Here is a 17334-nt window from a genome sequence, read left to right as displayed (position 1 = left end):
AATGCTAGGTTACTCACACTACACTCCTAATAAAAGAAAATTAAAAGATTGATAAGGCATTACCCTCCTATTTAGTTCAACTGGTATGAATTATATTTTACTCATAGTTATTCTGTACAGAAATCTTGTCACTTGACATTATTCATAAATAATTTCAAATTTATATCATATAAAATTTTAACCTAATAAAGTTTATAAAATACACATTCCATGAAAAATTCCTTGTTAAACATAAATGTCTTTCTAATTTTTTTTTAAAAAAAGGGAAAAACGTCTACTGCCTTTTTTTTAAAAATCTGTTTCTACATTTTTAATTTTTCTAATATTTCATACCGTAAAATGTTTCTACTATAAGGGATACTGAAGCAGAACATTTTGAAATAATTAAAATATAACCACTTACACACATGAGTAAATATCATATGTAGGGATGTAATATATGTGCATGTACAAATTCTTTGCGATTAGAAAAGAGTGACCTACATAGCTTAAAAATAAAAAAAAGCAACAATATAGAAAAATATTCAACTTCAATGATTCAGATGCAAGTATAAAGAAATCATCAGTTTATGATACTTATGTGTATATAGAGGATGTGTAAGCATATATATATACATTAAAAATTTTAAGCAAAGGATCATGGGTGTAAAAAATATTATTCCTTTTGTACAAAAGATATTGCTATTGTCAAATATAGAATCATTGTGAATACCATTTTGTGTCTGTAAATTTATAGAAATTATAAATTATACTGGAAACAATATTTATAATGAAAGAATTAGTTATAAAATGATATCAGTAAAAGTTTCTGAAAGGAACTTCTTTAAAACTACAATCTTGAAAATTAACTCCATGCATAATTTAAGTGCAATCACAATTTGAATATTTGTTCTCATAAAGAGGAGCAGATGACTTATTCCTACTCTTTCTCAGGTAGTACTTTCTTTTCTTTGGTTTAATAATTAATGTGTTTTAAAGTTTATATATATATATTAATTGTTTAATGGGTTAAGCCTCTGATATTTTGTGGTTTTCTAGGAGGCCCTGTATTTTGGTATGAATTATCTTTCAATACATTATGATACCCTCCATTTATAGAATAAGATGCCATACTTTTTGATCCATACATGTTAGATGAGGTACTGTAGCCAATTTTAGGATCTGCTGATGTGTTGGCCATTGCTACTGATGAATTCTAAAAAAAAAAAAAAAATTACAAAAACTATATTAATGCAAATTAATAACAATATGAACATGTGTTTGAGTAAATTTTAATGGATAGCTTTTGCATTTGAAATAATTTTTCGTGTTAAAAACTAGCAACAAATGATATCTCTCAATTTCATTTCTAAATCTGGCACAACATCTTCAAGTAAAACTGCAATAATTTTTATGATCATATCACATAAATTCAAAATCTTTCTGCAGTGTGGACTAAATAATTAAAGAGGTCATATACACAAGACATGCAATCACATATTTATTAAGTTATTAAGTCATTATTATTATTATTATGTGACCCCTTCAGGGAGTCCAAAGACTCATGAGTAAGGGCACCTACTCTACAACTTACTACCTTCCACCAACTACAATGAACTGCAACTACCAACGCCATCATCTACACCGATGCCATCTACTGCCCACCACCACTAGTATTTCACAGATTACCACAAACATCTATGCCCAAGGCAGGATTCGAACCCACAACCTTTTGGCTGGAGAGCGGGTGTGCTAACCACTCTGCCAACCAGGCTGGCAGAAGCATTTGGCAGGTCTTGACAAGGATGTGCAGTGGTAAAATTAAAAAAAAATCATTAAATCTGTGTATCATCTTCAACAATTTTTAACTTGACCTCATATTCTCATTTGATAAAAGGTATACACAAAATATTTTCAACACTCTTCACAGTTTTTATGTTATGTTTTTTTCATATCTGATTCTTTTACAGTATTCTTTCCTCCATTTCTAAGCTTTTTTTTTTAATATCTCTAAAATATTCTGCTGCCTTCATGATATTTATCTTATATACAGCTTGGAAGAAGTCAATGGACACCATAGTGTGAAGAACAAATAGCCATGGCACCCATCTTAATAAGATGTAGGACTTCCTTTTGCTACAATAACTGCAGCACTCCTATGGGGAGTACTTTCCACAAGTGTACATTAGAGATCAATGGGAATTTTAGATCATTCTTCCTGAAGACTTAATGAGGTCCTGGACTGTTGTAGGGTGGACATTCTTTGACCTCACTTGACACTCTAGTTCATTCCACAGATGTTCAATAGGTTGAGATCAGTGCTTTGTGGAGACTAGTCAAGTGTGGTAACGTTTATGTCTACAAACCATGTAGATGCAGCAACAGCAACCTATGACACAGTGCAGTCTTGCTGAAAGAGACAACGGTCAGTTCTGTCGAAATGTCAAAAAGTAGGAAGCAATGCATTGTCCAGAATGTTCAAAACCCCTCGGAATTTAATGTTCATGGCACCACAAACAGAGGTCTGAGGTCAAACCAGGAAAAAAAGGACTATGCACTCTATGATAGTAAGAGACAGTCACTGATATCTGCTCAGTAGAGGGTGTAGCATGATTCATTGCTTCATAACAGCTTTCACATCCCACTGTACATGCTCTTTGCACCACTGAAGACGACACTGCATGCTGGTTCAAGAAATGTGGGATTTGCATATTGCGGTCCTACCATGTTGTGAGCTTCAGTTCTGAATGTTTTTGTGCTGATTCATATTCGTATGTCTGGAATTCCACATTCAACGTGTTGGCTAACGAATGGCAGTTTTTACATACAGGTAACCCTCGTATAACATGGTCTAAAATTGTAGTAACCCTTGTTGAACGCGGTACTTATACAACACAGTTCCGATAAAAACACGGTCTACAAATTGTAGTAACCCTTTATCTTTTCATATGTTTTTCTCCACACAAATTAAAAATCAAATTTTCATCATCATCATCATCAAATTCATGCCATGTACCCTCAAGGGGTGTACAGGATATGACAGTACTACATGAAAAAATTACATCATTACTAACTTCCTATCTACAATTTTCCTCCAAATCAGTCTGTTACTTGTCAAGACTCCAACATTATCAGATCTTATATTTCTATCGTCTAAGGCACTTTGTACCGTATCAATCCACCTATATCTTGGTCTTCCTCTGGGTCGTTTTCCTGCCAACCTAGCAGAGAACACTTGTTTTGCTAATCTTTCCTCTCCCATTCTATTTAAGTGACCATACCATCTGAGATTAGCTCTGCTAACGCATTCCTGGATGCTGACAATGTCAAGTTCTTTCCTAATATCCTCATTTTTAATATGATACTGCCATTGATGCCATCTGTTCATGCCTCTAATCTTTCTCAGGACTCTCATATCTGCAGTCTCTAGTCTTTGGTCAAGTGTTTTACTTCTGACCCAGCTCTCAGATCCATAAGTTAAAATTGGTTTGAACACAGTCTTGTATACAGCTAATTTAGTGTTCCGACTAATTTCTTTCTTATTCCATATGAATTTATTCAATTGACTTCCCACGATACCAGCTTTGCTGATTCTGTTGTCTATTTCTATATTTAATTTACCATCTTCAGTAAAAATTGTGCCTAAGTAGCTGAAATGTTTTACTTGTTCCACAGGTTCTCTATTCACAACACAGCTGACATTTTCAATGATTCTGCCTATTTTCATTGTCTTTGTCTTTTTATTGCTGACCTTCATACCATATCTATTACAACAGCTATTCAATTTAGTCAGAGAATCTTGCAGACTTGTAGCGGATTTATTTAGAAGTATAACATCATCCGCATAAAGCAAAGAGCTGACATTAACATCTCCAATTTTGATATCAGGTTTAATACCACATTCCTTCATAATGTGATCCATATAGATAATGAATAACAGAGGGGATAATGTACATCCTTGTCTCACACCAGATTTAACATTAAACCATCTTCCTGCACTTCCTTCAATTCTAACTGCTGACTCACAACTCAAATAAAGACTAAGTATCGCTTGATATAATGCCCCATTGACACCATATAACTACAGTGTATTGAATAGCTTCTCTCTTGGCACCTTGTCATATGCCTTTTCCAAATCGACAAAACTTAAATACAGATGTTTGTTATATTCCCATGCTTTCTCGACTATTTGTCGTAAAGTGAAGATCTGATCCTGACAGCCTCTATTTGGCCTGAATCCAGCTTGTTCTTCACCAAGCTTTTCTTCCACAATTCTTCTCAACCGTTTCTCAAGTATACTTGCATAGATCTTGCCAGGAACACTCAGTAGGGAAATACCTCTGTAATTCTCACATGCAGTTTTATTTCCCTTTTTATATATGGGTACTATGAGAGCTCTACTCCAATCATCGGGAATTCGTCCCTCTGTCCAGGCTTTTTGAACTATGCAGTGCAGCCACTGTAAGACTCTTATACCACCATACTTCAGCATTTCTGGTCGAATATCATCTACTCCTGCTGCCTTTCCACATTTCAAGCCTTTGATGGCTCTTTCTACTTCAAGTATGGATATGTATTCCTGACTGCATGCCTGGTCAGTGTTTTTTATCACTGTGCTGTCATCACTGCTTGTTTCATTTAGCAGTTTTTCAAAGTAATTACTCCATACTTCAAGGATATCTTTTTCTCCTGTTTTCATTTCACCTTTATCATCTCTAATTCCTTTTACAGCACTCTTTCCTCCATTCCTAAGCTTCTTCAACAACCTCCAGAATATTTTGCCACCTTCTTGATATTTATTTTCTATGTTCTTGCCAAAGTCCTCCCATGACTTTTGTTTAGCTAGTTTTACACACTGTTTAGCTTTCTTACATTTGACTCTGTATTCTGTAAGAGTAAAAGCTGACTTATTTGACAGGAACTTTTGATATGCTTTCTTCTTTTCCTTCACTGCCTCTTTAACTTTCTGTGTCCACCAGGGAGTTCTGATTTTTTTATCCTTGCACACAACCTCACCACATGCCTCTCTGGCAGAATCAATCAAATATTTCCTTCAGAGTTTGCCACTGAATCTCCAAGGTTTGATTCCTGTTCTCAAACTCTTTCAATTTCTTTTCAATAATATTTCTGTATTTTAGTCTACAGTTCACATCTGAGAGCTGCTCAACTTTTATTCGCTTTAAAACTTTCTTACATGTTATTCTTTTCAATATGAAGTTCAATTTTATCCTGCTCAAGACTAAATAGTGATCACTTCCAATTTCAAATCCTCTGTACACTCTGGTGTCCTGCACCAGGGAGAAAACATCACTATCAACAATAACATAGTCAATGAGACTTTTCTTATTCTTAGCCTCTTCTCTCCATGTGAATTTGTGCACATTTTTATGTTGGAACATGGTGTTAGTAATAACCAGTCCATGTCCTGAGCAGAAATCCAACAGATATTTGCCATTATTATTAGCTTTGCTCTTTTCTCCAAATTTTCCCAAAATATTTTTGTATGTCTCACAATCATTTCCTACTCTACTATTTAGATCCCCAACAAGGACCAACTTTTCCTTTTTCGTTGTGTCAGTTGCTTTTTCTAAAGCCTCAAAAAATTCCTCCACTTCTACCTTAGTAGAACCTTCTGTGGGACCATAGGCACAAATAAGTCTCATTGTCCAGTTCCCCATTCTCATATTTGCCCACATTACTCTACTTGAGACTGACTGCCATTCAAGAAGATTAGCCTCGTATTTTGTGTTGAATACTATGGCTACTCCTTCTTTTCCTTGATTGTCATTGCCTGAATATAACATTTTGTATTTATTGCTCAGAAAGATCTCACCAGTTTTGGTCTTTTTTGTTTCAGTCACCCCTATTATGTCGATCTGGTACTTATCTAATTCCTCAGCTAGCTCCATTTCTTTGCCATTCAGGCTTCTTACGTTGATAGTACCGATCTTTAACTCTGGTGATGTTGAGTTGGGGTTTGTTTTCAGATTTGTTCCAGTAGCTGACTTTTTGCTGTTCGCCCTTGTTCCCTGGCGAAAACAACGGGGGCCTTGTTTAACCGGGCGACGCCCCAGCCGGCATGAAATTTTGTCATGTTGTACCATCATTTTTTATTTTGGTTTAACCAATAAGAAAAAAAATTTTATCTTCATTAAATTTGTGTCTGCCTGTATCCCGCATGTAATTATAAGTAGTGAATTTATATTAGGGGAAATACCCTTTAGCATGCATGTACTCAATTGTTTTGAAGAAGATGGGGAGAAAATGGAAACAGTTAACAATTTTGTGTTCTTAGGATCCCGAATTGATAAAGATTGTTATTGTACCGAAGAAGTTAGAAGATTATTACTTGGAAAAAAAGCAATGACAAATTTAAGCAAGATCTTTAAAGATATTAGCTTCACAACAAAAATCAGAATCGTGAAAGCAATGGTATTCCCTGTGGTGCTGTATGGATGTGCAAGTTGGACCCTGAGAAAGAGTGAAAGAAGGAAGATAGATGCATTTGAATTATGGGTTTGGAGATGCTTACTAAGAATACCATGGACTGCAAAGCAAACCAATAAATCAGTGATAAACAGAATAAAGCCAGATTGCTACCTTGACGCTATTGTTAATTTTTTTTATACTATTTTATATTATATTCCCTCTTTTTTTTTTATATATATATTATTAGTATATTAACTATTTTGTCTACCGGCTATGCCTTTGTTAATAATTATACTATATACTTATGAGGTGATTTATTATATAAATCTCTTTTACTAACAATTATTTTTATTTTGACTCCGAGTGTCCCTATATGTTATTGTATTGCACAAACGTTCACTCCAATTGGTGCAATGACCTTAACTCTCTCTTTCAGAATCCAACTAATTATTGACTCAAAACCAAGTACAAAATAAACACATTTAATAAAACTAAAACAATATATATATACTTCTAGCAATAATACATAACTATAACTACAGATTATATGGATCCAAGGCCTTATTTAAAAATATAAACTTACTCTTAAGACTAAACACTTTTTTTTTTCACAATCACAAAAAACTGTTCATAGTCTTTTTCTCTTTCTGTTAAGGCTCTTTTCCAGAAGTTACAAGGCTCTGTACTTCATTTTCAGGATCCTTTTCATCAATCAATATAACACACATAAAGTCTTCTTGACTATATCCTGTTTTCCTTTTAGTAGTAATACTCATCAGATCAGGCACCTTTAATACCTAAAAATCTTCTTAATCAATATATTTTCTAAACTTTCACTTTCAGGCATTCTTAATACTTATAAAACTTCCTTATCAATATTTTCTCTAAGAAAAACATTCACTTTAAAATGTAAGCAACAAGTTCTCCTTTCATTCTCAATACTAAATTGACAGTCTTAACTTATTTCACCATAAAAACTTAGTTTCAAGATTTCCTTTTATTCATTACTTATTTCTCCTTGAAACCTAATATTTCCACTATTCCCTTTTCGGAATACACTATAAAATATCTTCCGACTGCCACACACAAAAACAAATATCAAGTTTCTTCTAACTTGAATATTTACCGGCCAATTTATATAAAACTTATAGTTTCAAGACTTCCCTTTTATTCATTACTTATTCCTGCTTGAAACCTATTATTTTCACTATTCCCTTTTCGGAATACATTATGAAATTTCCTTCTGACTGCCGCACAAAAAAAATCAAGTTCCTTCCAACTTGAATATATCTCGGCCAGTTTATAAAAACTTATAGTTTTAAGATTTCCTTTTTATTCTTTACTTATTCCTGCTTGAAACCTATTATTTTCACTATTCCCTTTTCGGAATACATTATGAAATTTCCTTCTGACTGCCGCACAAAAAAAATCAAGTTCCTTCCAACTTGAATATATCTCGGCCAGTGTTCTAAAAACTTTCCGAACGCTCTCTTGTTTACAACTGTAACTTGGATACGCAACGCTTTCCTTGTCAGCTGTCAATCACACATCAAGTTCTCTCCGGGAGCATGCGCACTTCACAAAAGTCAGAAACTACGCACTGCAATAAAATGGCTGACTCGCTGTATCCATTAGCGCTAAGAGAAAGTCTTTCACAAACACAAAATTCAACATTTTAAAATACAACAAACTTTCTTATAAGTAACACAAATAATCAGTTTAGTAAGTACTTCAATATTTTTTACTTCTTTACATGTTACTTCTAATATAACATTTTCATAACGAGCACATCACAAGTGCAGACACTGCGTGTATGAAAACAAAAACTAACAAGCATAATTAATACGTAAAAATATTCAAAATTTTTAATATGATTATTTTTACATCAGTTTCATTTTTCTGTGAAAAAAAAAATTTTTTTTTAAAAATTTTTTAAATATTTAACCTACATCCAAACAAAAGTTTAATATTTATTTCTAAATCTTAAAATATAACGTGATTCTTGCTAATCATTATGTATACCTTCTGAATCACTAGTTTCAGAATCATCTGACGCTAGAGATAATTCTGAACTTTCTTCTTCCAAATTAGTATACTTAAAAATTTCATTTTTATACCTTTCAAACACTTCATTTAAACTACTTGAATTATGTCCTAAATCTATAGAATCATCACTATCAGAATCAATTTCTACGGGTTTTTGAGATTCTATAAGTTTCTGGGATTCCTTATCCTAACTAACTAAATTTGAAGTATCTTTAACTTCCCTTTTCTTATTTAATCCTATATTTATCAACCTATGAAATTCCGCTATACTTTCATCAATATTAGAATCAAATTGATTATTATCATTCCTACATTGTACATCATCTGAAATATGTGTCTTAGGATTTCTAAATTTTCTAAATTTTCTTCGCTGCATATTTGAATTATGAGTATTAAATCTATTCCCTTTTCTATCATTTAACCTTGAATAAGATTCACAATTAGTATTAGGAAAACTACATTCATCCTTCAATATTTTATTCATATTGTCACCTAAAGTAACTAAATTTTTATTTCCCAAAAAGTACCTTTTTAATCTATCAGAATGTACATTTAAAATTTTACTAGGATTATTGACATCTTGAATTCTAAAATTTACAGGAGAAAAATTGTCTAAAATTCTAAATGGACCTAAGGCTTTTCTTCCTAATTTCCCAACTCTTTTAATACTAGATTTATCATCTAACAATACCAAATCACCTGGTACAAAAGATTTATATTTTCTAAAGCGATTTATATATTGTCTAGTTTTCTGAGCACTTAATTTACTTATTTCACCTACTAGTCTATGAGTAGTGGAAAACTTATCTATTACTAATTCTAAATATTCATTTATATCACTGTATCCTGTATTAGGAATAACTGAAACAAGTTCATTAGGAAAAACTGGATCAAAACCATATAAAGCAAAAGATGGTTTTTCCTTGATAGCAGAATGAAAAGCAGATCTACATGCAAATAATGTTTGAGAAATATGTGTATCCCAATCATTCATTTTGGTGTTTGCCAACTTTGAAAGTATTTGCTTTATGTTTCTATTTAGTCTTTCACACATACCATTACATTGCGGATGATAAGGTGTTGTAAAAATCTTCTTAACATTAAGTAATTTACATAACTGTAACAATAGTTCAGATGTGAAATTTGCTCCTTGATCTGAAAGTAAGGTCTGAGGAGTTCCATATCTACAAACTATCATATTTAAAAACTTTCTTGCAATAGTTTTTGCAGATTGGTCTTTCATTGATACTGCTTCAGGAAATCTAGTTAACATGTCTATGATTACTAGAATATACCTATTTCCTTTTTTAGTAATTGGTAGAGGACCTACTACATCAATAGCAACAGCTTGAAATGGTCTAGTTGGAATTGGAAATGGTTGTAAAGGAGCTTTTCCTCTAAAAGGGGATCTTATTTGGCACTTATGGCATGACTTGACATACGTGAGTATATCACTCTTCATACCCTTCCAGATGTAACGATCCTTTATTCTTTCCAAAGTTTTAGAAAACCCTTGTTGTCCTGCTAAGTCAGAATCATGGAAAGTATACATAATCCAAGGAATCATTTCAGTTGGTGCCAATATTTTCACCTTCAATTTTCCATCTTCCAATTGTCTAAATAAGAGTAACCCATCTTTATCTAAATACAAGTTTTCCAGATTCAAAAATGTATCTAGTTGAGTTTCCTCTTTCAATACTGCTTCATAAATAGTTTTTAGTATGAGATCATCCTTCTGAGCTTGGACAATCTTATCCTTTTCCCAAATTTGTAACCTAGGATCCTTATTCTTTAGAGTCTCAATATTAAATACTTGATCATTATCACTAGTATCCAGAAAAACTTCAGGAGACTGCTCTAATTTTCCACTGTCACCTGATTTCCTGTCCAAATAGCATTCTATTCCACACAATGATACTGTATTATCAACAAAATTACACACAAACCCATGACGTTTCAAAAAATCAATTCCAAATATTATTTGTACATTTGGATTTGAAGATTCTGGAAGAACAATTAATGGATGAGAAACTTTCAATGGAAAACAAGGAATTGAAATAAAGACATTGATTTGCTTATAAGCTGAAATTTCAGATTCAAATATTCCTTTTAATTTTATTGGATTGCTTAAAACTGAAATATCATTTGGAATTAGAGATTTAATTTTGTTAAACAAGCTATAAGAAACGAGTGAAATGTGTGCACCTGTGTCAAGTAAGATATCACAAGGTACATCTTCAATAAATCCTTGTAAAACTGTCAAAGGATTACTTTCATTAGCATAAGGAGCTAATGCTACATCAAACTTTCTTTTATGGTTAGAGCTGTCTTTGGCTTTATCCATGTTTAGTGAATAGTTTGACATTTCTGTCCTTGCCAGTATAATATTGGAATAATAACTAATTCCAGATTTACTTTTATTCTCTGATTTCTTATTTTGAAAACAAGATCTATCTCTAACATAACAATCTTTACCAAAATGACCCTGTTTATTACATCTAAAACATTTTGGAATGTATCTTCTATGAGATGCTTTATTCCTGTTAATGTCATCAGATTTACAAGAAAAAGATTGATTATCTGTAAGATTTTTGAATATTGTTAAATCCGACATCATTTTAAACAGAAGTTCCTGTCCTTGTACTATAGGTCTCTGTTGTCTTTCTATTTCTTCACTCAGAAATGTTTTCAGTTCCTCATATTTTTCCAAATCATGTAATTTTACCCTGGAATCAGATTCTGGAATATCTTTAGTAAAATTCACAGAAGTTTCCTTAGACTTTTTCCTTTTATTTGCAGCTTTACCCTTTTGAAGCTTTTCTTCTCTCATTTTATCTGTACCCACAATGCTAGAAGAATGAGTTTGATTATGCTGAAAAGAATTTACTTGCTTATTGCTTGAGGAATGAAAAATATCTCTTAATCTTTCTTCCTTTTCTTTAACAAGCTCAAAACATTGTTCAAGATTTCTAACTTTTTTCTTATACGCTGTTTCTTTTAAATTATCCTTGAGGCCAAGCCTAAATTGATTAAAGAGCAACCATTCTAAAGAGGATTTCTCTTCAGATGAAATATTAAATCAATGAGCAATGGTCCACAATCTATGATAATATTCAGAAACAGATTCCTTATTATCTTGGATACACTGCTGAATCTTCTAAATGTTAGGCCCTAATTCTCTTACATTTGAAAATTCTGATATTAGCAAACTTTTAAAGGTTGCATAATTGTCAGTATCTCTTAGTAAAGGAGATGTGTTTAAGAATGTTTTGGCTTTTCCCAACAATTTATTACGAAGTATAATTAACAAGTGAAAATCTGACCAATTTCCTAAATCTTTAATTTTTTCTGCATACCTAAAAAATGTTTCTATGCTTTCACTACTATCACCTGAGAAAGAAGGTATTACTAAGGTTGGATTTATTAACCTAAAAAATTCTTCATCATTAACTGAAGGAACCTTACTACTAATATTATTATTTTCTGTAGCCATTTTTTTTTTTTTCTTTTTTATTTGAGTCAAGATTTACCTTTTGGATTCTAAAATAGTTTAGTCATTACCAATCCTGTCGTCGACTGCGCCATTGTTAATTTTTTTTATACTATTTTATATTATATTCGCTCTTTTTTTTTTATATATATATTATTAGTATATTAACTATTTTGTCTACCGGCTATGCCTTTGTTAATAATTATACTATATACTTATGAGGTGATTTATTATATAAATCTCTTTTACTAACAATTATTTTTATTTTGACTCCGAGTGTCCCTATATGTTATTGTATTGCACAAAAGTTCACTCCAATTGGTGCAATGACCTTAACTCTCTCTTTCAGAATCCAACTAATTATTGACTCAAAACCAAGTACAAAATAAACACATTTAATAAAACTAAAACAATATATATACATTCCTAGCAATAATACATAACTATAACTACAGATTATATGGATCCAAGGCCTTATTTAAAAATATAAACTTACTCTTAAGACTAAACACTTTTTTTTTTCACAATCACAAAAAATTGTTCATAGTCTTTTTCTCTTTCTGTTAAGGCTCTTTTCCAGAAGTTACAAGGCTCTACTTCATTTTCAGGATCCTTTTCATCAATCAATATAACACACAAAGTCTTCTTGACTATATCCTGTTTTCCTTTTAGTAGTAATACTCATCAGATCAGGCACCTTTAATACCTAAAAATCTTCTTAATCAATATATTTTCTAAACTTTCACTTTCAGGCATTCTTAATACTTATAAAACTTCCTTATCAATATTTTCTCTAAGAAAAACATTCACTTTAAAATGTAAGCAACAAGTTCTCCTTTCATTCTCAATACTAAATTGACAGTCTTAACTTATTTCACCATAAAAACTTAGTTTCAAGATTTCCTTTTATTCATTACTTATTTCTCCTTGAAACCTAATATTTCCACTATTCCCTTTTCGGAATACACTATAAAATATCTTCCGACTGCCACACACAAAAACAAATATCAAGTTTCTTCTAACTTGAATATTTACCGGCCAATTTATATAAAACTTATAGTTTCAAGACTTCCCTTTTATTCATTACTTATTCCTGCTTGAAACCTATTATTTTCACTATTCCCTTTTCGGAATACATTATGAAATTTCCTTCTGACTGCCGCACAAAAAAAATCAAGTTCCTTCCAACTTGAATATATCTCGGCCAGTTTATAAAAACTTATAGTTTTAAGATTTCCTTTTTATTCTTTACTTATTCCTGCTTGAAACCTATTATTTTCACTATTCCCTTTTCGGAATACATTATGAAATTTCCTTCTGACTGCCGCACAAAAAAAATCAAGTTCCTTCCAACTTGAATATATCTCGGCCAGTGTTCTAAAAACTTTCCGAACGCTCTCTTGTTTACAACTGTAACTTGGATACGCAACGCTTTCCTTGTCAGCTGTCAATCACACATCAAGTTCTCTCCGGGAGCATGCGCACTTCACAAAAGTCAGAAACTACGCACTGCAATAAAATGGCTGACTCGCTGTATCCATTAGCGCTAAGAGAAAGTCTTTCACAAACACAAAATTCAACATTTTAAAATACAACAAACTTTCTTATAAGTAACACAAATAATCAGTTTAGTAAGTACTTCAATATTTTTTACTTCTTTACATGTTACTTCTAATATAACATTTTCATAACGAGCACATCACAAGTGCAGACACTGCGTGTATGAAAACAAAAACTAACAAGCATAATTAATACGTAAAAATATTCAAAATTTTTAATATGATTATACCAATAAATCAGTGATAAACAGAATAAAGCTAGATTGCTACCTTGACGCTATGATCATCAAGCAAAAATTGTCATACTGACAATTAAATTACTAAAATTAATAAAACTGTCATAATGACAGTCTGGAGAAGAAGATGGAGAAGAGAAGCAACTGGAGTGCGCTTGGAGGTTCTGAAAGACATGGTCAGGGATAGATCAGAATGGAGAGTATATGTTCGTGGAGTCGCCAGGAGTCAGAAACGATTCGACGGGTCATAACACACACCTCAATTGTTTACCACATAAAACATTTATTGTTGAAAATTGTCCTCATTTCTGCCAGGAAAGTGCATTAAAAATCATAAGCATGTTCAGCTCAAGCTGAGCACTTTATTTTCTGGTGAGTTACATACAATATGTAATGCTTGCTTTTTTGTGTAAAAAAAATATTTTTATAGTAATGGCCACAAACTACAACGAAAGGGAAAAACCAACATTGAAAATAAAATTAATTTCTCTCGAAGAAAAATATTCAAATTCTTTGGTCGGTTGAAAAATGGAGAAAAACCAGTAGTTTTTGCAGGAACTTTGAATTTAAATGAATCAACAATTCGAACAATCAAACAGAATAACAAAATGAATATAAAATCCGAGAAAGTGTTTATTGCTGGGTCAATGATAAGTGCAAAGCGCGTTGCTCATGTACGCAATATTCTAATGGAAAAATGGAGAAATCTCTAATGATTTTGATAGAAGATTTTACCTCAAAAGAAAATTCCTATGGATGAAAATCTTATTAAACAAAAAACTCTCAACGTTTATAAACATTTATAGTGCAGACCAGGTGTTCAATGCAGATGAATCTGGGTTATATTGGAAAAAAAGTGCAAAAATGCACCTATATTTTGAAAAATGAAAGATCAGCTCCTGGATTCAAAGTTTCCAAAGATAGAATTACTCTACTGTTTTGTAGTAATGCATCAGGTAATTACATGACAAAACCAATATTTATTAACCAATTCTCATGCTATGAAAGATTAAAATATGCACCATTTTATTTTGCCTAAAACATTTATGCATTATATGCAATGAAGTTTAAGTACAATTAGTAATTTTTATACTATGTATTTGTTTCATGGTTTATATGTTTTCTTAACTTACATGAATTACTTGATTTAAATAAAAATATATTTTTTGTTGTATATGTCATTGTTGTTTATATAATTTAAAAAAAAAAACGATTTCGGAACATAACCCTACTTTTTCTATGTGATCTGAGGCTCGCATAACGTGATTTATATAACGTGGCATTTCTGCGGAACCTAACATCTACGTTATAAGAGGGTTATCTGTATTATCTCTCATAACTCTATGGACATGTTCGGTGAGTGTGATGGGTCTTCCACTGCAGGTAGCACTTGCAGTTGACTCCATGTGCTTTCATCTCAGTATGGTATCACTGATTGTTGAACTTTCAATATGATTTCTCTTCCATGACTGCCTCTTTTAATTCTTGAATCCACCACAATCTCCAGATTGTTCTTGTGAACAATTTCATCATATGTCTTCCTGGCTGAACTGAGTAATGTTTTCTTCAGATTTTTCCAATGAGTCTGCAAGGTTTGATTCTTGTTTTCAACTTCAATTATATTTGTGTGTGTGTGTGTATACAGCATATCTGAGTCTATATTTCACCTCTGAAATGAAACTTTTGTACATAAGTTTCTTTTTTTCTCCATATGATATTCATGTTTATTATGATCAAAACTAAATGGTAGTCACTTTCTACTTCAAATCCCTTATATATTCTTGTATCATGTATATTAATGTGAAGATACCACTATCAACAATATGATAATAATAAGACTTTTCTTATTTTGTGTCTTTCTTCACATGAATTTATGCATCTCTTTATTTTGAAACTTGGTGTTAGTAGTAATTAGTCTATGTCCTGAACAGAAATCCAGCAAAGCATTTACCATTATTACTAGCTTTGCTCTCTTTTCTCCAAATTTTCTCAAAATATTTCTATATGTCTGGTATTTATATCCTACTGTGCTTCCAATGAGTATCAACTTTTCCCTTTTTTCTTTATGCCAGCTGTCTTCTCTAATGACTTGAAAAGTTCCTCTACTTCTTCTATATTAGAACTTTCAGATATTATAGCTGTCGTTATCCAATTCCGTTTTGAAATTTGACAATATCATCCCACTTGAAATTGCCTGTCATTGAGGTTTATCTTTGTGTTTAGTGTGAATGACATAGCAGCTCCTTCCTTTCCTTGAATATTATTGTCCCAAATATATCTTATTATTTAGCAGTATCACACTAGGTTTAGTTTCATCTTGGTAATACTTATGTCGACATAGAATTTCTCTAATTCTTCTGCCAGGTCCACTTCTTTTCCATGTTTCTATTGATATTTTTCTCCACTCACACTTCTTACATTGATAGTGCCCCTCTCTTCAAGCAAGTTTGAATTTGCTCTATAGCTGAATTTTTGTCTGGTTCATTTAAGAAAACAGCAAGTGTTTTGTTTAACCAGCTGACAATATGACATTTTGTCATGTTGTACCATCTTTTTTTTTTTTTTTTGGTTTAAGCTAAAATGGAATATAACTTGGTCAGCTAAGTAGCAAACTGCCAGACCATCCTTGTTTGTTCATTATCGAGATGGATACGTAATAACAAGAGTAGAGGTGAAGACTGGCAACTGGTTCAGAAGTCCTGGCAAGTTCTCTGCATTTCTTAAATTCTATATGGAAGCCTCCTCCCAGTTTTTAATCCTGATCCTGAAGTGAACCCTCACATTCATTTAATTACCATTTCTAGAGAGGTACTATGAGGAATCTATCCCAATTATTTGCAATTTGATCTTCTGAATTATATAGGGCAGCCAATTGAAAACCTGGATAATTTCACAGCTGAGCATTTCTGGTTCTGAATACTGTCTATTCCAGCTGTTTTTTTCCATATATGATTTTTAACAGAGTTTTTTTTTTTTTTTCCTCACTTCCAATATTGAAATGTACTGATTCTTATATTCCTACATGACATTTTGTACTATTGATCTTTCACAGCCATTTTTCGAGGTTATTTAATAGCTTCTTGGCATTTCCCACCTTTATGATACATAAGAATATACAGCAAGCTTTTAATTTTATGCTACTTAACCTACTTTTTCCTACTTGGGAGATAAATATCACAAAAGTGATATTTATCTCCCAAATTCTCACCATGACTCTTTTTTTTTTTATACTCCCCACATGAATTGGAACCCCATAGTATATTAGTACCATGGGTGAGCTAAGGAGTTTTTTTTATTTTTATTAATTTTATATATATTATTATTATGGGCAACTCCAAGGAGTTGACAGACTCATCGAGGGAGGCCCTAACATCATGTCAAGAACAACTATTCGACATTCACACAGTATCTATCATACCTTGCCTTGAACTCATTCACAGTCATGACACCCACAACAGACTCTTTTATATATATATATATATATATATATATATATATATATATATATATATATACAGTGGTATCTCGCTAATCCGAACCTTTTTAGTCCGAACCCTCCAGTAATCTGAACTGTGGTTTGAAAGAAAAAAAGTTT

At 32.1% G+C, this 17334-nt stretch overlaps 1 protein-coding gene across 6 annotated transcripts in view; it reads right to left on the bottom strand.

Moving 5' to 3' along the window:
- LOC150095948 (palmitoyltransferase ZDHHC14-like) overlaps positions 1 to 17334 on the bottom strand; it is a 291158-nt gene that overhangs the window by 37954 nt on the left and 235870 nt on the right. For all 6 annotated transcript variants that reach the window (XM_090408860.1, XM_090408859.1, XM_090408861.1 and 3 more), the window contains one exon: positions 1114 to 1195. In XM_090408860.1, the coding sequence (XP_090264986.1) occupies positions 1114 to 1195 (82 nt within the window). The remainder of the gene's footprint in view (positions 1 to 1113; positions 1196 to 17334) is intronic.

Source organism: Typopeltis vanoorti, chromosome 19 (assembly GCF_054136105.1).
Source record: "Typopeltis vanoorti isolate ZY-2024b chromosome 19, IOZ_Tvanoo_1.0, whole genome shotgun sequence".
Taxonomy (NCBI): Eukaryota; Metazoa; Arthropoda; class Arachnida; order Uropygi; family Thelyphonidae; genus Typopeltis; species Typopeltis vanoorti.
This window is presented reverse-complemented; position numbering and strand designations above follow the sequence as displayed.